This window comes from Pogona vitticeps, chromosome 6, assembly GCF_051106095.1.
Source record: "Pogona vitticeps strain Pit_001003342236 chromosome 6, PviZW2.1, whole genome shotgun sequence".
Lineage (NCBI taxonomy): Eukaryota > Metazoa > Chordata > Lepidosauria > Squamata > Agamidae > Pogona > Pogona vitticeps.
Genome location: NC_135788.1, coordinates 9533110 through 9559757, shown reverse-complemented (window position 1 = coordinate 9559757; position 26648 = coordinate 9533110). Strand labels below are relative to the sequence as shown.

Here is a 26648-nt window from a genome sequence, read left to right as displayed (position 1 = left end):
GGCTGTCATGAGAGAGGAAGTATGGGTCCCTTTTCCCGACTCATTTGATCTCCTCCGGTGGCGGTGGCAACGACAGCAGCTCTTCTTCCACCGCCAGCAGAAGCAAGCCGGGGTCTTTCCATGGAGGTGAGCGGGATGGGGCTGGGCTGCTGAGCCAAGGCAAGCCGCATCGCTACGAGCAAGCATGTGCGCCGGAGCCCTCCTTGCTGCTCTGCACCACACCGGTAGGTGCATCTGCAGAGGCCTCTTTCCTGCACGGGGTGTGTGGTGCGGGCTGCGGGGAGGGGGTGCAGATGCCGCCCGGCACCCGCTTGGGATGCCGCCCGGCGCAGGGAAGTTGCTCGCAGGGCAGCCCGCAGGGAGGGGCAGGCGGGCAGGCACCCAGCCCGGACGGAAAGCGGCGAGCTCAGCCCGCAGGAGAGCGGGAAGGAAGAGGCTGGGAGTTGTCTTGGCTGGGTGGCGGAAGGCGAACTAGCGACGCACTGGGCCCGGCTGCCTCTTCGGGCAGGATCCTGCTTTTCGGGAGCAATCCGCCACAACCCGCTTCCAAGCAATAGGCATTGTGGCTTCCCCGGCATCGCCAACTCTCCCCCCTTCTCGGTTTCCCTCTCAGAACTCAGATTCCCCCCCCCCTTAGATGCACTGAATAGGTTTCAATGCATTTCAATGGGGAAACCGCGTTTTGAATAGCGATGTTTCTTATGGAGATTTTCCATTAGCGACGGCAATTCGTTCCTATGGGAACGGATTAACCGGCTTTCAATGGGAAACCGCGGTTCAAATTGTGATGAAATCAATTAGCGATGTTTTTTTGCAGAACACATTAACATCGCTAATCGAGGCACCACTGTACTCCCTGTTTCTCAATAGCTCAGCAACTTCCCTATTTGCAAAATAAAAGCAGGAAGACTTCTGCATGTAGGAATCATAAAAATAATCTCTGGAAATTATTAGCAAATTGATCCCTCTTTTCTCTAATCAGTTCATCCTTCAGAAATTTGCACATGAGCATTCAACTGCAAATGAAGATCCTGACACCATATGCTACAAAACAATTTTGCCTGGTTTCTAATTATATTCTTGTAAACTATAGCATAGTGTCCATAAATATGATAAAATAAAAACATTTTAAAAGGTAGTAGCTAGAGATGGGGGTACTCGTATTCGTATACGAATATCCCCGCACAGGTGGAAATAACAAGAGTCCCATTGGGGCCAGACTGTCCACTCACAATTTCGCCGCTGATGCGAGCTTGTCGGACCTTCCTATCGCACCATTGTCCGCAATCCATTACCCAGTCTTGGAAAGAGGTGGGAGGACAAGCCTCTCCGCTAGGTCGGAGAGTGGCTAATCCATTGCGGAGAAGAGTGCGACAGGAAGCCTCCGCAGAGCCGGTGGCAGCGGCGAAATCATGAGTGGGCAGCCCTCATTATTTCCACCTGTATGGGGATACTGTATTAATATTCGTATACGAATACCCCCATCTCTAGTAGTAGCTCATTTGTGAAAAGACTTCTCAGGACATCTCTAAATCAAGACTTGCAAAGAACCATTTTTCAAGTCTTCCCTATCTGTGTCAGTTTTTTTTTTAATTGGAACACAAAGAACATAAACACCATCTTCTCCTGTTGGATAAGCCTGATTTGTAAGTAATCAGCTGAATGGGCAACAAGGTAAGTATGGGTTTTAGTTACAGCAGGAATGGGCAAAACATAGCCCTCCAAGTCTTTACTAGACTGCAACTACCATCAGCTCTAGTCAGTACAGTGAACAGTAAGAAATGCTGGCAGCTGCAGCCCAAAATCTGCAGTGTGGACTTTACTTATACCAAGCTACAGATATGTACAACTCTGCTTAGAATTCTGAATCCCTGTCAGATATAAGTCAAGAACTCCTTTGTCCCACAGCTAACCTAGAAATACAAATCCAGAATTTTTTTCAAAAATATCAAAGCACTGAATACAATGAATTTCAAAAACAGCAACAGGAATTATCAAATGTGTAGCCAGAGAGAGAAAATTAGGTCAAATCTGCACTTGGTAAAGAAATAACCCTGATGATCTGAATCAATTAATTGCTATAGTCACAATTTCACATTCTACCTCTTTTAAACAATATTTCCTAAGCAGGTACACACGAACAGGGATGAGTAAAGATGAGTTGGCACAGTCACCCACTTCTTTTATACTGCAGTTCAATATAAATATTTGAATGATATAAATCTGAGGCTACCTAAGCCAAAAACAAACAAACAAACAAACAAACAAACAAAAAACAAAAACAAAAAAAACAAGAGAACTATTTCTAAGTTTATAAACCCCACAAGAATAATGGCAGGGTTCTGATATCCAATGCTTCCTAAGTCCTGGTTTTTAAAGTTTTTATTGTACTTATATTCTACCTTTTCTCCAAGTAACTCGATACAGCTCACATACAGTATTTCTCTTCCTTTGTCCCATTATACCCTAAAAACTCTGATATCTTCTAGTAATGATTAAGGCTCTGGACCACTAGTCTGACATGTTTAACTACCAGTCAACACTGGATTTCACTTTGATTAAACTCACAGTCCAGAAAAATAGTCTATGTATAGGAACACAAGATAATTCTATACCTTTCTGCTGCCACTTCATACAGCCCAATTACTCAATTGCTAAATTAATTAAACTGAAAGGCAATAGCATAACATCCCAAAATTAAGGCATGTCAGAATAAATTTTGTTTATTAGTAATATACTAAATTACAGCACATAACTTTAGCCCACTTAGCTACCTTTAAAAGAGCTTCAAGTTTCAGAATGAGGTTGGCAAACTATCACAAATGAAATGAAAAATTTTGAGGAAAGCAATGTTTGTAAGAATGTACATCTTTAATAGGCTATATTATTAGATAAAGCAACAGTTAACAGTCTAATCTGTTACTGCTAGTTAAAAGACTGACTCACAAGCAAACTATGAAGGTCACTTGAGCACACATGAGCATATTATATTACTCCACATTATTCTGCATCTATATATAGCCAGGTTTTTAAAAAAAGGTTACCTGAGGTTTCCTTAAAATTTTAAGTAAAGGCAACCATGGATTATGAAAATATTGTGTTGAGTCCAAAGATTGTTTGCATTTTTTTTTACACTGAATAACAGTTCACAAGGATTCAAACCTTCATTCCCAAAGACTCACTAAACTACTTTCTACTACTATTCCATAACACTGAGCCCTGGAAAGATTTACTGGTGTCAAAATTTGGGTTGTTCTTGTTTTTTTTTTAAAAAACAAAACTTTATCCCATCCTTTAGCCTTAAATATTACAAATATGATTTCTATAGAAGTTAAAAGGTGGGAAATTGGACTTCAGATTAAACAATTATCCAGCAACTATAGGAAGAGCTTTGGTTGTACCTCATTAATTGTACATTTTTGTTTTTTTGTTTTTGCCTGCTGTAAGAAACAATGCACCAGGTGCACAGGTCAGGTTGTTCTAAAATCAAATCTGTCCAATTAGCAATCTCAATTCTGTTTCTCAATGTGTGAACCGAGTGGAGTATTCTTGTTCTAACCAACATTCACTAATGCTGCAAAACCTTTTTGAATGCATCGATGTTTTGTTGCTAAGTGAAGAGTATTAGCAGCATGAATTTTAAGGGACCAGTTCTATATTTGGGTGTAGAGATATTACCCTAGAGTACTCAGGGATATGTTCTGGAAATACTCAGCTCAAAACATTTGGTATGAGGGATCTGGTAATTTGCAGAGATGAACTCTCTATGGAATGTAACATGCAGGGGAGATTACCAGACTCCTAATGCCTTGTAGCTCCCAGACCTTAGCTTCTCCCAGCCACTTCTTCCATCTTCATGGAGCTCATCATGGCTGAGACTGGGCTTTTATTCCTAAACTGTATGTGATTAAAAATACCTGAGAGGACTCTAAATTCATGCTTAGGGAATTCCTGTAGTACAAAAGATATGAAAGCTTCATTTCTGAAGGGTGCCATTCTGAGTAAAGTGGTACTGAGAATTTGCAAAAGCAACATGCAAACTGAATTATAACTACAAATACTCTGTACTATAACTAAATGAACAAGCCTCACTGCAGAAACAAAATATTTTAGATAATGTAAAATAGATGTATTAGTTCAAAGGTTTTCTTTCAGCATTCCTCCAATTCTGATCCTATACTTATTTCCTCTTCCAGATCCTTTACGATGCTCTTCTACTCATTCTTCTGACATTAAACTTAGGTCCTCCTCTAATGACTCTTCTATTACTCCTTCAGAGTTCTCCTCCTCCACTATTAGTTCTTCTTCTATCTCAACAGATCCTTCATCAGATTCTTCAAAAGTCTCAACTGACTCTTCACTGTATTCTTCAAACACCTCTTCTAGCGTTTCCTCCAGCTCTTCTGCTATTTCTCCTACTGACTCAAAACTATATGCTTCCTCCAGTTCCTCTAAAGACCTTTCTTCCTCTATAGATCTTTCTTCAGATCCTTCTTTAGAATCCTCTGATGGCCAACTGATAATCACTGAATAGACATCTAAGAAAATTACCAATGGTACTTGTCAATTCATTAAAATAACAATGCAATCCATCTTGAGATACAAAATGTTCAAATTCATCTATGAACTAAACTAAATTTTCACTGTCAAAAGAAACATCAATTTATTATGTAAGATTAAGATTTGTGAAATCAAAGGTATATTCCTTGAATGAATTAGGATTAATGCTATAGCATATTGCATATCCCATTAATCTGCAGAGATAAAATGTTTCAAATTAGAACTGAGATTCAACTAGGACTCTGTAAATGCAAGTCAAAAATACTTTGTTTCAGTTGCTTTCTGTTGCTATCAATGAATATGCAAGAGTTTCCTGTGCTATTTTTTAGAAAGGACTCTAAAGGCCCACTAAAATAGGTCTTGTTTACCATGGAATGTAATTTAACCTTTTGAAATTATTTATCTCCCATTCCCCAGCTTCCAAATTCCCTTTTAAAAAAACCTGTTTCTCACCAAAAGCATATCATGTATTATCTGTCAACAATGAGCCTGCTATACGAAAACATTTAAGCCTTTAAAATAAGCCTTTAAGTACAGTACAAAGAGGGGAATTATCTCCCCCCACCTTTAACTCTTGAGGATTTTACTGCTTTTCAACAATGAAGACAGAAACTGTTCAGTGGGAAACAGTACTGCATTGCTATGGGGTCAGCAAGTATACCTTCAGCTTGACCCCTGAATGAAGAGCTGGGACACTTCTTTAAATACTTCTTCCTTTTAAAAATGGATTACAGACTACTTGGTTCAATGAGGATGGTTTTTCTAATTTTATGAGGATCAGGTTACATATATTTTCACATTTATAATACAGAAGCAGACTAATTAGACTCTAGCTGCTCCCAAGCTGTGGAATCACCCAATTAATTAAGATGTCACCAAAGGTAGGTCCCTGTCAGTGAAAAACAACAACACACTGTTTACTTCTTATCGACTTGGGTGACTTCTCAAAATTTAGAACAAAGTATTCTTCAAACCACATCAAATTAAAATGCACAAAATTAAAAACAATAACATTCAAATACAGTGGTGCCCTGCAAGACGATGTGAATTTGTTCAGCGAAAATCGCAGTCTTGTGAAAACATCGTCTTGCGAATTCCCATTGGAATGCACTGAAATCCGTTTAATGCGTTCCAATGGGGAAAAAATCATCGTAGTTTTGCGAAAATCGCCCACAGAGAAAACATTTTGTGAAGCGCGGATCAGCTGTAAAAATCGATGTCTTGCGAAAAATGGTCCCGAAAACACTCATTTTGTGAGTTGCAGACTCAGCTGTCAAAATAGTTGTCTTGCGAAAATCGATCAAAAAAAAAAAAGTCTTGCGAAGCACAGTCCGAAACATCATCCAGCAAAAATCGCTCACAGGAAACACTGTTTTCAGAAGTGCTATAGCGATCGCAAAAACTCATCATCTAGCGAATTAACCATTTTGCGAGGTAATCGTCTAGTGGGACACCACTGTACAAATGCATGCACACTCAAGCCATCTATAGAAATAAAAATAGCAACATGTGAACAATCTAAAACTCTCATTTCAAGCCCTGAAACAGAATAGCTTTAAGAACTCACTGGAAAATTAACAAAAACAATCATACATATTAAAAAGACAGGTTCCACAAATCAAAGGCCATGACTGATAAAGGATTGTTTCTTTAAAGTAAACAATCATTATTAATGTTAAACAAGCAGGAATTCGGACAGGTCTTAAAACTTGGGGCAAGTCTGTAAGGGTGGCATACAATTCTTCAACTGAAAGTGAATCGATCCCAAAAGCAATTAGGTAGTCAGGGTGGTTGGTGAAAACAGATGCAGGATGCTCCAAAATCTCTTCCACCACCAGCATCTACAATCTGCACCTAGCTGAAGCTTGAGAGCTGTCCTCAAAGATAATCTTACATACAGTGCATTCCAGTAGTCCAGTCTTGATGTAATCAGAACATGTATAGGTGGGGTAGAATGAAAATGTGGGCAGAGGCACTTATCAGCATATTATTGCCATTACTTTAGCCTAAGCTTCCACATGTTTTCTGTTAGAGACCTTCACATATGTGTAAAAAAATCTGGAAGCAGAACAGAATACTGCGGTATCCTGTAGCTTAAAGACCAGTGACAGGACTAAAGTTCTCCTGCATTACTGAGTCTGCTCTACCAAAAGTAAACGTAACCAGCTCAAGATACTAAGGGAAAGGAACACAGAAAAACATCACAGTCAACAGTATCAAAGAACATTGAGAGGCCCAGGAGCACTCCCCACAATTAGTTCCTGACATAAAGGAAACTGCTAAGACAACCAAGGCCAATCTTATATACTTAGACTTCATTCTACTACGACAGTCAAGAAATAAACTCAGCCTTTGGGCATACTAGCAACATCATTTTGTTAATACCAAAAATTAGACATGGCAAAAGAGTAAAGTAAAAAGATGGCAAGATTTATTGCCATAACCTATGAGGAGATTTACAAGTAAGAACGTAAATGTGTAGGGCACTGTACAATCAGCCGAAGTTGAACCATTTTATATTTGCACATTTCCCTAAATTAAAAAAAGTGGACTACATACCAAAGAAATCAAATGAAAATGGATCTCTTCCACCAAAGAACTCCCTGAAGACATCTTCTGGGTTTCGGAATGTAAAGCCATAGTCAAATGGACCGTCAAAATGACTTCCACCTGCAAAAGAACATTGAGGATCACATGTCTGTTCTTTACAATGCCAATGGACCAATAATGTATTTTCCAATGTTAGGAGTCTATTTTCATGAATCGTCTCACTAGCATTTCTGGAACACACTTCAAATTAATAATTTCTTTTTAAATGTAACTATGTGCCAGCAAGTTGATTCCCACTTATGACAACTATTTCCAGTGTTATAATGGGAAACACAAGGTCCTCATGTAAAATAGGGAGTTGCAAATGCTATTTCAGACAAAAGTGACAGTCTCTTTGTTCTCATATAAAAGCAAAAATGCCACAGTAGTTGCCCATTTTTCCAATGGGTATAATAAGATAATCATGTGCCATAAAGTCAATTCTCACTTACAGTGAGCCTTTTTAGGGTTTTCCAGGTACAGAATACTCAGAAGCAGTTTACCGTTCCTTTCTTCTGAGGGCACTCTGGAACTGTGCAGCTTGCCCAAAGCTACACAGGCTGACTGTCTTCCCAGGAAAATAAAACTCTCTATCTCTCAAGTCCACTACCAGATATTAAGTCACTGAGTTATCCATACAGCTAATTTCCTACTACAGTAATTTTTTTTAAATTAAAATATCAAGGGCTGAAACAGAGGACATCTGTATCAAGAATCTTGGGACAATTTCCTAAGCTTCTGGAATTCTTTGCATTCTTTATTTAAATTCTCCCAAGACACTTAATAAATTCATAATTTGGTCGATAAGCTGGTTTCACTTCATATACCTCACAAAATTACATGCTGTGCTTCAGAATAAAAGAAGCAACTGGATTTTTTGTCTTTGTTCTTCAAAAATCCAGTTTCCATTAATCTAAGTGAAATCTTGAAGCTGTAACAAGTACAACATTCCAGCCAGTTTATTTTTTGTAGCTGGAGGGATGAGATATTTCCCACAAGTTCTAAGCCATGATGTGAATTAGCAAGACCTCCGATATTCTGATGGGAAATTATTAAATATAATATTTTTCATATTTTCATCCTATTCTATCAAACTGAGGGAAGCATATATTTATTTATTCAATTTATTTATTCAATTTATATGCCGCCCACACTACCCAGAGGTCTCTGGGCGGCTTCCCTTCCTTTTACATAAACCCTTACAGCACATCAGACAGACAGTGTTACAAGCCAAAGTCATCAAATGAGCTTCATGCCTGAGTAGAGGTTTGAATTTAGCTCTCAAGCATTATTACTCCTATAACTTAGCACAGAACCTTTGCAGCAACACAACATTTTTAGTTTGAAACCACGAGTTCATTTTAAAAAGTAAAAAGCAATGTTAAAAACATACATACCTCCTCCATTTAAGCCTTCTTTTCCATATTTGTCATAAATATCACGTTTTTTTGCTAGAAAAGACAGAACACCAGAAATAAAATTTTAACAAGATTTATTCTGAAGCCCTGAAAATGTATTTGAAACTAGGTTTATTTCTATGGAAATGGGTCTTCACAAGTGATTACAGAAGCTGTCTCTACCCCAGACAGAGGAAACTCCCGCAGCACAGAACAGAACAACTTATTCAGCTGGCTCCCTCAAATTTACAAGGATACTTCAGGGACCCAGAGAAGAACAAATGACATTTCATCAACCCCTTTTCTGCCATGCTTATTTGGATGCAGCACATTCTGTTCCACACTAAAATGAAAACTTTAGTCAAAGCCTCAACATACCACACTTATCATAATAAAAATTTCAAAATATGCCAACATAAATGGGCCTCAGGTTGGAATCTATATGCATAAAATTGGCTGTATAATTCTGATAGGGTAATGTGACTTCCAAATTGGGCTTTCAACAGAGATACAGCTGTAGTTGTTTTTTTTACAGAAGAAATTCATATTTATTGTGTTTCCTCGAAAATAAGACAGGGTCTTATATTAATTTTTGCTCCAAAAAACGCATTAGGGCTTATTTTCAGGGGATGGTGTTTTTCTTTTCTTTTCATGTACAACAATCTCCATTTATTCAAATACAGTCATGTCATCTGGTTGCTGCACAATGCTGCACAATGGTGGAGGGTGGGGTTTCACTTAACTGGGGTTTATTTTGGGGGTAGGGCTTACATTACAAGCATCCTGAAAAATCATACTGGAGTTTATTTTCAGGTTAGGTCTTATTTTCGGAGAAACAGGGTAAAAAGAAAGCAAATGTATCTTCATAATTTAGCAGTTTGAACTCCATCAAAAATTTCTAAATTATTAACATGTAATTATTTTATTTTTTACCAAGGTGTAACTCTTTCACAGGTCTCATGCATTCCTACACCCTGAAAAATATTCATGATTATTGCTAAGGACTCACTCAGACTAAAAATGAAAAGCATGTTATATTACAGAAGAGAATAATAGACCTTGGTAACCTGAAAGTAATAAAATTATCGTGTTAAAACACTTTCCTCCATGCAACTTTTTTCAAACAAAAAGATAGTTTTATCACAAAAAAAAGCCCAATTGTATATCTTAATAACTGCACTATTAAAGCCAAAGACAAGGTTTTGTAAACTATAAGCATGATTATATAATTAGGATAGTATTTAATAACAGACAGAACATGTGCAAGATGACTAATTATTCTTTGTAGTAAGTAAAAATGTTTAGAAGCATTCCTCTACAGATCATCGCTGTAACAGAGAGCAAAGATGGCCACAAGAAAGTATCAGAAAGAAAAAATCAAAGTTGTTTAACATATCCAATGATTAGTTCAGATTAACAGTAACATTTGCTTTGGCAAATAGAACAGCTCTAATGAATTAGGAAAGGGGAGCCGTAAACTTCCAGCATAAAAAAATATTTTGATGGCAAGCAATTCTAATTTTAGGTCTCAAACTGAAATAACTGAAATGGTAAGAATATGGCTCAAGTCAAATTAGCAGTCAAACTTGTCACAACACACATTTGTATTTTCAGAACATATGTGATCAGAGACAAATAAACCTATTTGCACCCAAACAACAGGTCAGTTACTTCTCTCTTATCATGTGGCTCAAAAGACTCTAAACTAGAGATGGGGGTATTCATATTCATATAAGAATATCCCCGCACAGTTGGAGTTAACGAAGGTCTGTCGCCCCTGTGGCTGGACTGTTCACTCACATGTCCGCCCTGCTGCCGCCCCCCGCCCTCCTTCCAATTGCTCCCAAGCGCCGTTCTCTTCCCAGTCATCTAGCCATTCCCGGCAGAGGGAGCGAGGACAAGTCTCTCTGCAAGGCTGTGAAATGGCTAGCCAAATGGCACTTCGGAGCAATTGGAAGAGAGGGGCTTCTGCTGGATGTGTGAGTGGACGGTCCATCCCCAAGGGCTAGACTCTCGTTAACTGCAGCTGTGTGGGGATATGCATATACAAATATCCCCATCTCTACTCTGAACTATACTAAAATGATGGCCAGAAGACAAGAGAACATCAGACTGAGTGGTGTCTTTATTTTTTAACAGAACACATCTACTTTTAAAAATGCTTTTTAAAAATCCTTAGTTTCAACAATGACTTTGCCATGTGGCACAGGGGGCCTACAGCTCAAAAAACAAACAAACAAACAAAAAACAGAGCTCCAATATTATTCTTAGCTTTCCAGACTTATCACTCTAGCTGGGCTATTCATCTTCACTCCTCCTATCATGACCTCTACCAGCAGTTCCAAAAAATACCAGATGAAACCACAAAATAGCTCTTTTCTGAAAAACTCTTTATAGATTCTGGTTTGTACCTCTAAGGCAACACTCTGCAAATTTTGTAACACAACAAAACTCAGTTCAGCAACAGAAAGGATACTGCATCAAGAACAATTTGCTAAGGTAAAAAAAACTGCACGGCCATCTATCTCATGTTACAAAAATTGGTTACATTTGTTAGTTGGCTCTGAACTGGAAACAAAAAAAAAAAGAAAGCAATGAATACTGAGAGAATCTGGAAATAGAAGAGCTATGGGAAGAAGCTATATGCAAATAGCTGCTGCTATTAAACTGGAAGCAACTCTAAAAACAAATCAGACTGTTGGTGGGTACCGGTTCTTGTCCTTTATTTTATGTTTTATATTATCAGCTGTTGCAGATCCTAATTCACAACATTCAGAAACAAAAAACATGATCAGCATATTATAATAATAATAATAATAATAATAATAATAATAATAATAATAATAATAATAATAATAATAATAATAATAATAATAATAATAATAATAATAATAATAATAATAATTTATTGTCATTGTAAGTATATACACAGTATACCCATACAACGAAATTCACAGACACCCAGAGACCAGACACCTGCATACACATATATGGGTAGTATCCAAAGTGATGAAGTATCTGTTCCAGGGCTGCATGTAGGAGTAACTTTTGTGAACTCTATTAATTCCAAACAGCCTACTACTCACCATCTGACAGAACTTCATAAGCCTCAGCTACTTGTTTAAATTGTCTCTCAGCTTCTTCCTTGTTATCTGGATTTTTGTCCGGGTGCCACTTCAACGCTAGCTTACGATACCTAGATTGAAAGACACTGACATTAGTAAGTTGCTTGTATCAAGATAGATACTGCATGCAGAATTAAAAACTATTTTCCAGCTGAATAAAGCTGTTCAAATGCAAAGTCAATACACACATGCTCTAAATTGTATTGCACTTAATGTATCCATCCTGCATATAGAATGTTTTCCCTCCTTCTACAGCCCCAGAAAGTTTTCCTACAGGACAATACCACCTGAAGAGACCCATGATGTTGGGTGAAAGGCTGAAATTAGAAGGGAATTGGAAACAGTCAGAGAGAAGAGGTAGCACATCAGTTATGTAACTACATAAATATTATTGTTATAATTACACCATGCCCGTCCTCTGTCTACTTCAGTGTAGTATTTCTTCTCCTTGTCTTCACAAGAACCATTCTATGATGTACTGTACGTCGGGCTGAGGTCGTGATTTACCTAAGGTCACCTGGCTGAGTCTCACTGCTCAGAAAAGTACCTGGATCACAGCCTAATCATTATAGCACACTTGCTTAATCTCTTGCAATATTTGCTATGTTTAAAGGGCTGTACAATCTCACTTGTACTATTTATTATTCAAACCATAATTTATCAATATGAATTAAAGCAGTTAATGTAATAGATCATATTTATACTGATGGTTACGATTCAAGATGCTTTCAAAATAGTCTCTCCTCTATTGTAGTTTTCTTCGTTTTCTCTTCATCAGTAACCACTGATTGCTGGAATAATTAAATTGGCCCTCACTTAAGACTCTTGCCCTTGAAACTACAGCATCTGCTTGTGATTTGGAAGGGAAGGATTAATGACATTTGCCAACTGAGGTATCCAGGCAAATTGTAAGTCAATTGAAAGAGTTGATTTTAGAAATACATTTTGCACAATTAAGTTTAATTCTTGTCATCCACTCCAGAGATAAAGCGTGTTTGTGGGCAGGTTTTCTTGACTACCCTTCTAATTCTGGCTTGAACTCCCTTAGCAAAGTAGCTCAGCTGAAGTAGCAAGATTATTAATTTAAATCATAATTGTAACTAACTAAAGTGGTGAAAGTATCTCACTGAGAGCTATTTCTGAAAATCTGAACAATCTTCTCTTCCTGAAAAGGCAGCACAGAAAAAAATGTAAGGGGTATGCAGATCTGTGTTTTTGGACTACAACTCCCTAAATCCTCTGGATACAAATCATCATAGCTGTACTCTCAAAACACACATCTGTACACTTCTAAAACAATAAACTTCTTTGAACACTGAGACTAACGTCCCACAGGTAGAAAAATACCTGAACTGCTAAACTGTAGGGTGAACGGAGGGCGCTCACGCGCATGCACAAAGGAGCGCAGAATGATCATGGAGGGGTGGGACAACCATGCATGCGGGTAGGGTGCGTAGGGGGAGTTTGTGCAGGGGGAGATCTGTCTCACAGCCTGATCCTGCCATGGTTGCGGACTAGCACTGGGCCGTGGACTGGGGATTAGGGCCCCCTGCTATAGGGGACAAATGAATTTTTTCCCCATCTGTGGAAGCTGTCCCAAAAATCTAATCCATGTATTTTGGGTTCATGTAAGCAAATACATGGGGATGTGGTGGCGCTGCGAGTTAAACCACAGAAGCCTCTGTGCTGCAAGGTTGGAAGACCAACAGTTGTGAGATCAAATCCATGCAACGGAGGGAGCTCCCATCATTTGTCCCAGCTCCCGCCAACCTAGCAGTTCAAAAGCATGCAAATACAAGTAGATAAATAGGTAGCACCATGGTGGGAAGGTAACGGAGTTCTGTGTCTAGTTGCACTGGCCACATGACCAAGGAAACTTTCTACAGTCGTGCCCCGCTTTACGATTGCCCCGCATTACGTTTTTGTGTTCATTTTTGCGATCACAAAACGATGGTCTGAATAGGCTTTTTTCGCTTTGCGATGATTGGTTCCCTGCTTTGGGAACTGATTGTTCCCAAAATGACGATTTTCCTACAGCTGACCGGCAGTTTCAAAATGGCCACCGGGAAAATAAAATGGCTCCCCGCTGTTTTCTGGGACGGATTCCTCACAAGACAGCCACCGAAAATGGCCGCCTTATGGAGGATGTTTGCTGGATGGTGAGTTTTTAGCCCATTGGAACGCATTAAACTGGTTTTAATGCGTTTCAATGGGTTTTTTATTTTTGCATTACGACGTTTTCGTTCTACAGCGATTTCGCTGGAACGAATTAACGTTGTAATGTGAGGCACCACTGTACGGACAAACGCTGGCTCTATGGCTTGGAAATGGGGATGAGCACCGCCCCCTAGAATCAAACACGACTGGACTAAATGTCAAGGGGAACCTTTACCTTTAAGCAAATACATGACTACAACTGCAAGAAAATCCCATGTAATCATATAAATAAATTACGGAATAAAAGGCACCAGATCCACCATTGCAATTTTAACAGAAGGTGTTGTAATTTCATGTACATCCAAATAAAAGCAAGTACACACATACAATTTCCCCCACTGTTTTACAGGTCAGTTAGTACTTACGCTTTTTTAATGTCTTCTTGTGAGGCATGCCTATGCACTCCTAGAACTTCATAATAATCCACCATGTTTTATGTTGCTTTGATGACAACAGTCCTGAAAAAAAAAAGGTCACTGTTTTAATATCAACATCACTGATTTCTTATGAAAGAACTGTCTGGGTTCAAACCATATGAGCATCTATCAGATCTGTGTCTGGCTGTCTCAGAGAAATGAACTAGCTATGCAGCAATCTTTTCAACAGATTAGACAGATATGGCTTCCTTTGCCTGTATTTCTTCTAAAACTTATTTCAAGAAGGCTTTCCTCCTTCAGAACAGAGAAACAGCTACAGCTCTAAACTCTCAGCAATACCCAAGATCACTGCCTAGGTTGTGCGGGTTTGCAGTTTTTCCACGCTGGTTTCAGTCCAACTAGAACAGCAATTGAATGTTGATTCCTTTGTTATCCTGCCCAAATGCTTCACCATTTTTAGTCTTTGCAACCTTACTCTTACACAGATTCAAAATGATACACTGGAATGTTGTCCAGAATCAACTTAAGCAAAAGCAAAAACACAATTTAAAGAGTAAAACATGTAAGGAAATGGAAGGATACCAAAAATGGAAGGAGAGAGAAACATCCACATACTCTACAGAGAGAAGGACTTGCATTTCCTCTGCGCAAGCCCATCAGTGCTGTTGGTAGATATGGGAAAGTATTGGAGATTACTTTCCAGCTCTCATCAAAATCAGAAGCTTCAAATGATTTCTTGTTATTTTGTTTTCCCTTCAACTTATATAGTATTACAAAACTAAAGACAAAGTGAAAAAGAAACTGAAAGTAGAATTTGTGTCCTTGTCATATCTCACAAACTGATAAAGCCACCTGCCATAAATTTATTATTGTCAACTTTCTGCCTGACAGGCATAGGTCTTACAAGCTTAAGCTAACTACACTGAAATAAACTGAGATACTATGCTTTGGAGGAGTGTATGCTTCAGAAGGTTGGGCAAAGCCCTTCCAACATATATGGAGACATACAAGGGCAGAAGAGTGGAAAGTTTTCACAATGTAAGTAGAAATTCTTGTTCCATGTTAGATTTAGCCTAGGTTAAAACACTTATACATATCATGTAAAGTGGTCTACGGGGTTTTCTGATATTTACAAAGTAATTTTTAAATGCTCATCTTCTTAAGAAAAAAAAGATATTTATAATGCAATACTAGCTAAAGCGGCACCAGACAACAAGATTTTGTTATGAAACTTACTTTCAAATCAACAACACTAGAAAATGCATATTCAGTAAAATTCATCAAGGAAGTGAACAAGGAAATCTATACTGTAATTCAGTTACTCAATGACTAGCTGGTGAAACAGCACAACAGCCAATTAGTCAGAAATATTTGTAATAAATTCAGTGGTTCCCAACCTTGGGTAATTCAGGTGTTCTTGGACTGCAATTTCCAGAAACCTTAACCACTAACTGTGCTGGCTGGTGTTTCTGGAAGTTGGAATCTAACACCTGGGTTACTCAAGATTGGGAAACACTGAGTAAATGGAAATACTATTACAGTATCTGTGAACTGCAAACCAACAAAACAGCTTTGGAAGAGAGAAGCTATTACTTCTAAAATTTTTGAGGAGTCATAAAACACTTCCATTACCTAAGATAGTTACTAGAAACAGTGTGAAGCTGTTACATGGGATTTTAACCTTGGCAAGACTGGCACTTCCCTTTGATAGAAAGTCAAATAGCATACAACACTTTGTCCAATATCTCACTACCATTCATCTTCCCCCTGTAGCTGCTATCAGATGCAACTGTCCAAGCCTTCCTAAGGAAAATTTCAACAACTTTTCTAGGTCTGTCTTCCCCACTCTCCTGGAACTTGAAGGACCACATCTACTGTACTAGCATTCCCAAATATCCGAAATATTTCATCAAATGAATACAAAACTGAAAGTCATATGCACTCTAGAAATGTCAAAATTGTTACAGCTGCTGAGATACAATAAATTATTTCCAGTTTTGAAAAAAAGCCCTCCCCAACAGCTGAGAGGTGAAGCCAAAATACCGCAAAAGTATCTCATGTCCCTCATGTCCGCTAGAGGAGACAACTGTACTTTGAATTTTTGTTTAAAAAATTAAGGGACAATTAGTCAGAAGTGTGGGGTGCCTGAGACCAGAGACTCCACGGGGTATACAAGGGGTTCTGGAGAGCCACACAAGGCCCAGCTAATTTCCCTTCCCAAACATAGGGAAAGGTCATCCCAAAGTACCCGGATCCACCAGAACAAAGGTGGAAAACCTATGACATATCGGGTATGCAAGACCCTGCTGTTCCACAAGTCAACATGTTAATTAGGTTCAAAACACCAATCACAGAATTGGAAGAAGTAAAGAGCAGGGTGAAACAAAATCATTGTGTTACCATCCAGATACTGTGTGCTGTGACACCACTGAAGCTACTGCTACTACAGGACCTTGGCACTAGCTAGCATCATTCATGACTCTCTATGAACCCAAGCAAGGCAAGTCCTGCTCACTTGCCACCTAGGATGGTGCTGCTGTTGTGGTCATCCAGCACATGTCTGAGGCTTTGAACAGGAACTTGCCAACAAGTAGGAAACAATGTAAAAATGTGCTGCTTATATAGCACTTACCACCCCATAGCTCTTAAAGCACTCTCTGGGCGGTTTACAATTTGATTATGCAGGCTACACATTGCCCCTTCCACCAAGTTGGATACTCAATTTACTGACCTTGGAAGGCTAAGTGAACCTTAAGCTGGCTACCTGGGACTGAACCAGGCCATGAGTAGTGTTTTGGCTGCAGTACTGCAGTTTAAGCACTGTAACACCAGCTCCCTACTGAGTCCATGTACAGTACTCTATTCCCCACAAACTCACCAAGAGTAAAGTATGCTTATTTTCCTTTCTTTCATTTTTTCATGCTTTATAACCAAAGCTTATTATTTCATGTATATATGTCTTATGTTGCTTATTAAGACACAATAGCAACACAGATTCTAAAAATTTAATATCTTACACTTCTATTAACAGTAAAATAAGAAATAAATATAAATAACAAACAAGACTCCTCTCCTTTTCCATTACAAAAGACCCATTATTATTATTATTCACTGATTTTACTTCTTGTGAATGTAGAGTTGTTAATAACATGTAATTCTTAAAGCTTTCCCATTTAAAATGTATCAGAAGAGTTACTGGCAATGCTTGCTTTAGGCTGTGCACCTGGGTGCAGAACTCCATCGGGGCTGCATACAGTAGTAGCCACCACGGTTGATGCCCATTTACCTCCAGGTTTTGGATAAAATCTTGCTCCCTGCACACACACAGGGCGAGGTTCCCAGCAGCTGGACTGGAATGTTGGATACTGACTGCCTAAAGAAGCTTCAAAGATTTTATTCTCTTTCATTACAACCAAGTTTGTAAAAGATAAATATAATACTGTAATAAATAATAATTTGCTCAAAATTACAATGGGCATGTGAGAGAATTTTAGAAGATTATCACTAATTTGGGTATATACTCTGAAAAAATTCACCACCCCTGTACAAGAGGCTTTTACAAATGAAAAGGGGGAAGATTATTCTTGCTGATTGTCTCTTCCCCCTGTCCTCCTTCAAATTATTTCCAGAGAATGCTTGAACTTTTCAGTCCAGATTGTCTGAGTATAGAGAGTTCCATGGTTTTCTATTTCTAAGAGCACAGTTATATTAAAACAATATAAAATAAAAGTAAGGGACCAGCATTCCACTTGCCAGTGACTAGTGTACCAGCCATTTGGCAAGGAGGTTAACCAGCAGCTTTCCACAGACTCTCTGCCCTCCTATTTGGAGACAAGATACAGGAGCAGGCATTTCACCTGCTCTTCTTCAACCAGTATGACAAGTGAGAGAAAGCTTCCAAATCTACTGAACTTGTCAGAGAACCGGGGATGAGTTTTATTTTTCCAAAAACATTTTCACACTGATTTTCTGCTGAAAAGGATCCCAAAATGGCTTACTTAAAAATAACAAATTAACCATGCACTCATGCTTACAACCAAAATGGGGGAAGGAAGGAAGAGAACATGTGAGCAAGTCTTTTAAATTCAGCTGGTAAGGGAAAGGGGGAGGAGGTAAAAATACTGTAGCATTAAAAACTAAGTTTATTTCAGCATAAGCTTTTGTAGACCAAAATCAAGTCAATCAGGTTCTTATAACAACCAGCTTAAACAGAAACAGTCAGAAAGAAGGGGCTTAAAAAGAGTGAGTTTCTCACAAGAACTGATGGAATGCGCCCTGGTTCAGTCTTACTTGCTGCAGCAGACAAGTACCGTGGCTGTTGCTAACTGAAAGCTGAGGGACAGAAGATGTAAAAGCAAAGCAGCACCTGTATCGTATCATTTCGGATACTTATTTTGTCACAAATAAAATACCACCACCTTCAATTTGTTCCCAATAACTGATATATCCTTAAGAAAATGATTACTTGTACATCAACACGGTCATGAAGAACTGATGTCTGAAGCATGGAGCCTGGTATGTCAAAAAGCACAATCCTGCACCAGTAGAGATGTCCACAGCTAAAGAAACTCCAAGAGATAGCAATCTAACTCTGTTAAACCATGTCTAACACAGAACAGTCCATCACTTTCTGAAGTAGACCACTGAACAGCAGCTACCATCATAAGTTCTTCCAAATGTTCACTTGGAATCTGTTTTACAATCTGGATCCCACCTTCACTAGCAGCAGAAGACAGGCTTGCTTCATCTTCTGCATGGCAGATCCTGAAATATTTCAAGGTGGCTATTATCTGTTCTGGATAATTGACAGCATGTATTTTCCCCACCATTTCTCACATTCTAACTTGAAAAAGAAAGGGATGACTGAAGTTGACAGCAACACCATCTTTTACCACAAACCTAATAGCCTATTCACTCCAGCCAAACAAAATTAGACTACAGTGGTGCCTCGCTTGACAAGGATAATCCGTGCCGCTGAAATCGCTGTTAAGCGAAATCCTCATCAAGTGAAATTAAAAATCCCATTAGAATGCATTAGAAACCAGCTAATGCATTCTAATGGGCGAAACACCTCATTGTAAAGCAAAGATCCTCCATAGGGCGGCCATTTTCCCGTGCCTATCTTGCAAAAAATGCCTCCTAAAAACAGCGGGGGGCCATTTTGAGAGCCGGTGGCCATTTTGAAAACCGTCAATCAGCTGCTGAAAAAACATCGTTTAGCGAAAAATCGGTTCCTGAAGCAGGGAACCGATCATTGCTAAGCGAAAAAACTCCATTCAGACATTGTTTTGCAATCGCTTTTGCAATCGCAGAAACATCATTGTGAAGCAGATTCATCGTTAAACAGGGTAATCGTCAAGCAGGGCACACTGTATCAGTTTTTTTTTAAAAAAACAAACACCCTAAAATCTGAAGTGCCCTCCATGAACCAGTTCATTCAACAGCTGAAACTGATGATCAATGAATGGATACCAGAAGAACAAAGAATTATACACTCTGCCTAGAACCTTGCAGGTCACTATGTCATACTCCAATGGCTAACTGGCCAGGGTGGATTTGATTTAAATCATGATTTAAATCACACTTAAATCATGATTTAAATCAGTAGTCAATAAAAGTCAGTTTAAATCATGATTTTAACACTCATTCTTGCTTGTAGTTATAACCTTTAATATTTGCAAGGAGATGATGATTTTGTATTTAGAATAACCTGTCTGGCTAGTAAAACAGTTATATCAGAATTAATTTTAGTTTAATGGGTTAATCACTCATATTTGGAGAACTACTTAAATTGTTTTATTTAACTAAAAGAACATAATATTGCATGCATATTCTTGTATTTGCTTAAACATCAGTGTTTACTATTTTGTACCATTTTTACTGTGAAAAAGTGCATTTTATCTCAGTTTGGATGACTTGGATTAGTTCACCAAAAATGTAAATGTAGATATTGCATGAATATATAGCCTCGTGCTGTTAGTAAGCTTTCATACACCTTTGAACTATAATGTATCTTAAATAGAAAACTGTATTTAGATACTACAGTATTTTCCTCCAAAAGCATTTCAATAAAATAAATCCAAATTAAACTTAAAAATCTGATTTAAATTTTAAAAATCATGTTTTAAAATCATCAATCCACCTTGAAACTGGCCCATGATCACACCACAAATGAGAATGAGAAACACAACACACAAAGTTTGGAATGTTATCTTTGCTCAATACACTCAAAACAGTTTATAATCACAACTACACAAAACTGTTTTAAAAGCAGAAATCCAACGTCAAAATTTTATGTTGTATTTAATATGTTGCTGTTGATACATGTCCTGAAGTCATTTCTAACATAGGGAGACGCCCAACAATGTTTTCAAGATAAGTGAGATGTTCAAGGAGTGCTCCACCAGTGCCATCATCTCTCAGTGAGTCTCCACAGCCAAGTGAGAGTTTGAAACCAGGTCTCCTCCTAGTTTGCCATTCTATCAATACACCATACTGCTCTCAACATAATGCAGATACTTTAAAACCAGCTACCTACAGGCCATGATTAATGATCCACATTGCGCTTTAACAAGTACCAAAAGAAGCAGCCACATAAATTGTCAATACTAATGCAAGCAAGTTAACAAAATCTGACACATACTACTACTTAATAAACAATGCCAACCTTACAGAAGTATATCCTGGAAACTCCCAATTTCACATAATACAGTGGTGCCTTGCTTAACGAGCGCTTCGTTTAATGATGAATTCACTTAGCGATGACTCCTTCAGAGCGATCTTGCGCTCCGTTTAACGATGTTCCCTATGGGCGATTTTCGCATAGCGATGTTTGGGACCGTGCTTCGCATAGCGATGACAGTTTGGGTCCCCCGTTTCGCTTAACGATGGTTTTGACAGCCTCATGTTGGCTGTTTTTTATACGTTTAAAATGTTTTTAAAATGTTTAGAATGCTTGAAATCATAAGTGCACTCAATAAACTCTTTGTTAAACTAATGTGACTTTGTTCTGACTCTTTTTAAATTTGTTGTAATTTTTTCCCCCATTGAGATGCATTGAATAGGTTTCAATGCATTTCAATTGGGGAACTATGTTTCACTTAGCGATGTTTCCTATGGCGATTTTCCCTTAAGGACGGCAATCCATTCCCATTGGAACGGATTCTCTGGTTTTCAATGCATTTTTACGGGAAACCATGATTCGCTTAGCGATGTTTTCTCACAGCAATGATTGTTTTTGAACCAATTAAAATCGTTAAGCAAGGCACCACTGTATTTCAAGGTAGCAACAGAACAACAGCTATTCCCAATCCCTCCCATTTATCAACAAAACAGCTTTAATAAAACCAAATATAAGGATTCCATCTCAGTAATGACTGAAAATTAGGAGTCGCTGCTCCTTAATACAGATACTCCAAGCATCTCCACATAAGGTCATGAACACACAGCACCCTTGCATCTTTTGCACAGGTAAATAAATACCCCTTCTAAAAGAAAAGGTGAAAGACACTACTAATGGGACAAATGGAAAAGGGGAAGTATAGGAAAATTGTATGACTATATTAGAAAGCAAAGAAAAATGAGGCATATGACAGGAAAAAGAAATGTGAATTATAAAATCAGTTAGAAGTGACTCCAAAACTGATTCAGCCCAATCCCTTGTAACACAGGAATTAAAATCTAACATATCTCTCAGAGGAAGAAAACAGGTTTGTTTTGAAATCTTTAGTGAAGGAGAATCAGCTACCTTATGAGGCAATCTATTCTTATATTTAACAGCTTCTACCATCAGGAAGATTTTCCTAAGACTTAGTCACAATCATCTTTCTTATAATTGATTCACCTCTTATTATCTAGATCAAGAGAAAGCAAGTTTGCTTCCTCTTCTGTGTGATAGGCCTTCAAATATTTAAAGATGGCCATAGTACCACTTCTGCAATCTTCACTTCTACATGTTAAACAAAGCCAACATCCGTAACTGCTCCTCACAGAACTGTTTTCTGAACTGTTTCCTTCACTACAGTATCTTCTTTATCCTCCTTTGTATGGTTACCTGTTAGTATTCTCACTGTGGTGGGCACTACAGTGGAACAGAGTACTGTGAGGTTCTATTTCTTAAAAAATAGATAATTGTTGCAGGCTCTATATAGCTGCTAAATACTGAAGGCAGGATTAGGCAGAAGAACAAGTGTTGGAGAAGCTATCAATGTCCTACACTATATATTGACATGGAACTATCAAATACAGTATGGTGCCATAGTTCAGCGGCTTCAAAAAATGAACGTGCTACACAATTCTAAAGCATACAGGGTTTGAAAGCTGTTGGAATTCTATATATTTTCAAATAACATATGAAATGTGAATATATCTATTATTGGCCTATTGAATCAACAGAAATTGATTCAAGAAACAGACAAGTTCTATAACAGTTAGAGCAAGCCCATTTGAATCAATGGACCTTATTGAGGAGTTCCCCATTAGGTCTCCAACGATCTCCAGGGATCCTGGGACTATAGTTACAAAAACCTGTTCTTGTTGGACGAATGGAAGCCCCCTCTAGACCAGTTGGCAGAAGAAAAGACTCATAATCATGTTCCAGATACAGTACTGTACTTGTTTATTGTTTCATCCTCCAATAAATCCCACACCTGTTATGAAACAAGGTGGATCTGCTGATTTCTTTGAATTGAATTTAGAGCCTAAAATCGAACGCTCACACACAGGAGATAAGAAACCATCACCCAGCAGATTTCAGAAGCAGCAAGACTTTAAGAGATTGCGATGTAACCTTTTAATGGAAAAAAAGTTCATCTGATGAACCTGGATGAAGCCCATGAAACTTTATCCCTCCATAAATTCATGCAATTTTCACCTTTTAATCACACTTGCTTTACACTATTAGCCTGACTTAGGCCAAGTTTTCTAACTACAGTATTAGAATATTATTTAAAGATCTACATTCTTCTTTCCCATCCACAAAAAGTAACACACCTCACTTCAAAAGGCTATTTTCTCTCGCTCCCCCAAGCTCCACACCACCTCGCCTTCCAAAACAGTGATCAATATTTGTCCACTCACGCAAAAAAAAGGAGAAAATAAGAAAACCAACTCCAACGCCTCCTCCTCAGGGTCCATTTTCCTTGTTTGGTTCAGGTTTAGGAAGGCGCCACTCATGTTCCCAAGCCAGGCCCAGAGAGAGAGAGAAAGAGAGAGCAACAAACAAGCCCAGTCTTGGCGAACGTGAGGACGGAGAGTCACGAGTCCCCCCACGCCGGGGCGCTCGCCGTCTTAGGCCCATCGAAACAAGGCAGCCGCCGCAGCAACAAAGCCGCATCAAAAAGACACTTTTTTTTTGGACAAAGGGAATTATCAGGCCTCAGAAACTTCCTCACCTTCCTATGAATCTGGAGCAAGTTGCCACAGGTTCTTCATTGGGGGGGGCGGGAAGGGCCACCGCTTGCCAAAACATTGCTGTTTTTATCTTTAATTAATTAATTAATTAGATTTCTGCCCCGCCCCCCTAGACAGCGTCTACTTATGCAACCCCCCCCCCCCCGTCGGGACCAAGTTAGAGGGACCCTGTGAGGACTTTCAAGCTAAGTGGGATCTTTAAAGAATGCTTTTTTAACCCGGGCCACCCTCCCAGTCCATGGCTGAGCGAGAATTCGAACTCAGGCCTCCAGTCTGCGTCGTTCTCCTCCCCCTCCCCCAAAACCCGGCAAACAAGGGTCGCTCATAATCTTCCCCCTTCGGAGCCCCCTCCCCCGCTTCCCTGGCCTCTTAGCCAATCAAAAAACGTAAATGATTAACGTACGTTTGTGGGGGGGGGAGAATGAGAGCCGAGGCGAGGCCTGCGCGCCACCGGCAGCGGCCCGCCGAGGCCGAGACCCCCCCACCCACACACACAATCCTCCTCAGGAGGGCCCTTTCCCCATCCCATCCCCCACCCACGTCCCCGGCGAAAAGACACCGTCACGGCGGCTCTAAAAAAAAGCGCTCACCCGGTCGGTTCCCCTTCAGGCTCAGCGACGGCAGCGCTCCGCTCTTCGTCTCCCTCAGGCCTCGCCCGCCTCCCGCTCTCCGATAACCAGCGACGCTGAGGGCCGCAAACCGGAAGTGCGTCACACGCCCAGAGCGGCAGCCGCGGGGAGGAGGAGCAAAGAAAAAAAAGCCCAACCACCCCGCCCCCGCCTTTATTTATTCCGCCTCCTTAGAGCTAGGAAAATAGAAGAGTGGCATCGGCTACGGATCGTGGGGTTCCTGCGCCTCTCTGCACAGAGGAAGAGTTCCTTCCGACCTGATGCAACAATAGAGACAATTCCTTCCACGTGTCTGGCCGTTTAAAATATTGATCCATTCGGTGCATTCGCTTCCATATGCAACCCAGAAGAGGAGTTCATGCATTAATATTCAATGGATAATATTTATTAGATGCATCAGGCCGTTTAAATTATTTAGGAAGCGTGTCTGCTTCCCAAAGCAACGAGGGTCAAGGGAGGTGTGTGTGTTTTACAATGGACCACTGGATTTGGGATGGAAGCATGCAGGGCGGGGGGGGGATCGAGGCAGGTCGCCCTCTGGGGTTTGGCTTCAAAACCAGACCCGGAGGTTAAATATTCCTCTCTTGGTCCGTATTAAACAAGGCCTACATCGCGGGGCTGTCCGCCTCTCCACCAGGGCGCCCCTCACAACCAGGTACGAGGTTGGAATGGATTCTTTGCAAGCTGGTTATCATGCCCGGGTCTCGGTTGGGCAGGTTTGGGAGTCACGTTCCTTTAAAAGAAAAAAAAGTTCAAAAGCTGAACAACCACAAAGTCAATATAGCTTATATAAAACGAGATGAAGTAACATGAACTTCTTTCTTTCAAGCTGCCTTTCCTATCTCTGTGGATGGGCTGATGCCCAAAAAAAGCTAAGGGGAAAAATCAAACATTGGATTTTTGCTCATTGGCTTCTATGGGGAGATCTCTCTGTTCCTCTTTCGGGAAGATTTCGAAAATGGCTTCTTCGACGCGGACCAGGAAGTGCTCGTCCACACGGAGACGTGTGCACCTCTACAAGTTTTTATCTTCTGGGACCACCTCATGGCTCAGGGGCGGAAGAGAGCTATCGCGAGAGGAGAGGGCCGCAGCTCTCGGAGGCTGGATCTCGCCGGAAGTTTCTAGAATAAACTGTTCTGCGCTCTCTCTCTCTTTCTCTTCCCCCCTCCCCCTCCTGACATTCTGGGCCCTTACGAAAAGGGGCTCAGTCCGCCACCTGGTGGCTGCCAGGAGGCGCTGCCGCCGTTCCCAATGGCGGGGTGTGCGCGTGCGCGTTTCTCATCGCTTCGGCGGTAAGAGACGCCCGTCTTTTGCACCAGACGCGGGTCGTTTGCGTCCAGATGGGTCTTCCAACGTGCCAGATACCAGCGGTTTAGTAACAGCATAAAAGCCCACATGCCCATCCTAAAGATAAAAGATGTTTAAAGGAACAAAGGTTGGGGATAAAGCATTGCGGAGGATGGATTTTTGTGGATAAGGATCACGAGTTGCTTTTTTATTTTTGTATGTGCACTTTTTTAAAAAAAATCGAGAAATCCCTGCAGCTCCTGAACCTTTTCGCGGAAAACTTTTTTTTAACAGCCCCTTCTGCTGTGTTTTATAGCAGTGGTTCTTAACCTTTTTGAAAGAAACGCCCCCTTGAGCCATTGAGGAAGTTATCATCGCCCCCCTCCCCGCGGTGATGATATCTTATTTATTTGTTTGTTTGTTTGTTTGTTTGTTTAAGACACTTAAATCCAATGACCCCTGAAAACAAAATTAAATTCCAAGAAAATGAAATGCCCCCCAAAAAGTAACATTTAATGATTTAGTTGCAAGTGAATTTTAAGACGCAAAAAGAAATATAAAAAGGGCATAAAAACAAATGCAGGATCTAAAAATTTCAAGACAAAAAGTCTGAAACTAAATTAAAATTGGAGGAAAATATATATTCATGCACACTGTAAAAAGGCTGCAGCCATCTTCACAGGTTTGGCTTGCTCCAGTGCCCCCCCTTCTGCTCCAGCGCCCCCACGCCGCCCCTTTTTGTTCTACTGCCCCCCTGAAAACTGAAATCGCCATTATCGCCCACGTTAAGAACCACTGTTTTATAGCATTTGTCTCCTATACAGCCGGCGCTGGCGGTCGGTGGTGCAGCGTCAGCACTGATAGCAAAGGCTGCTTTGGGCAACAACACTTGAGACGTAAGGAAAAGAGCAAAAAATGTTGAGGATTATTGCATTTTGACGGTTAGAGGTGGGGAGAGGTGCTGGTACGATTTTTGCCCAACATACATACTTTCGTCTGGTCTTCGGTGCAGAGGAAGAACGATGAAAACCGACTTCACAAACCCCCAAAGGGAGC

At 39.9% G+C, this 26648-nt stretch overlaps 1 protein-coding gene across 2 annotated transcripts in view; it reads right to left on the bottom strand.

Annotated features, from left to right (window-relative positions):
* DNAJB6 (DnaJ heat shock protein family (Hsp40) member B6) overlaps nt 1-24406 on the bottom strand; it is a 71529-nt gene extending 47123 nt beyond the window's left edge. For both annotated transcript variants that reach the window (XM_020779711.3, XM_073002892.2), the window contains exons 1-5: nt 24267-24406; nt 14254-14346; nt 11633-11742; nt 8547-8600; nt 7120-7230 (exon numbers count right to left, since the gene is read on the bottom strand). In XM_020779711.3, coding sequence (XP_020635370.1) covers nt 7120-7230; nt 8547-8600; nt 11633-11742; nt 14254-14318 — 340 coding nt within the window. In that variant the 5' untranslated portion in view covers nt 14319-14346; nt 24267-24406. The remainder of the gene's footprint in view (nt 1-7119; nt 7231-8546; nt 8601-11632; nt 11743-14253; nt 14347-24266) is intronic.
* Nucleotides 24407-26648: the final 2242 nt, after the last annotated feature.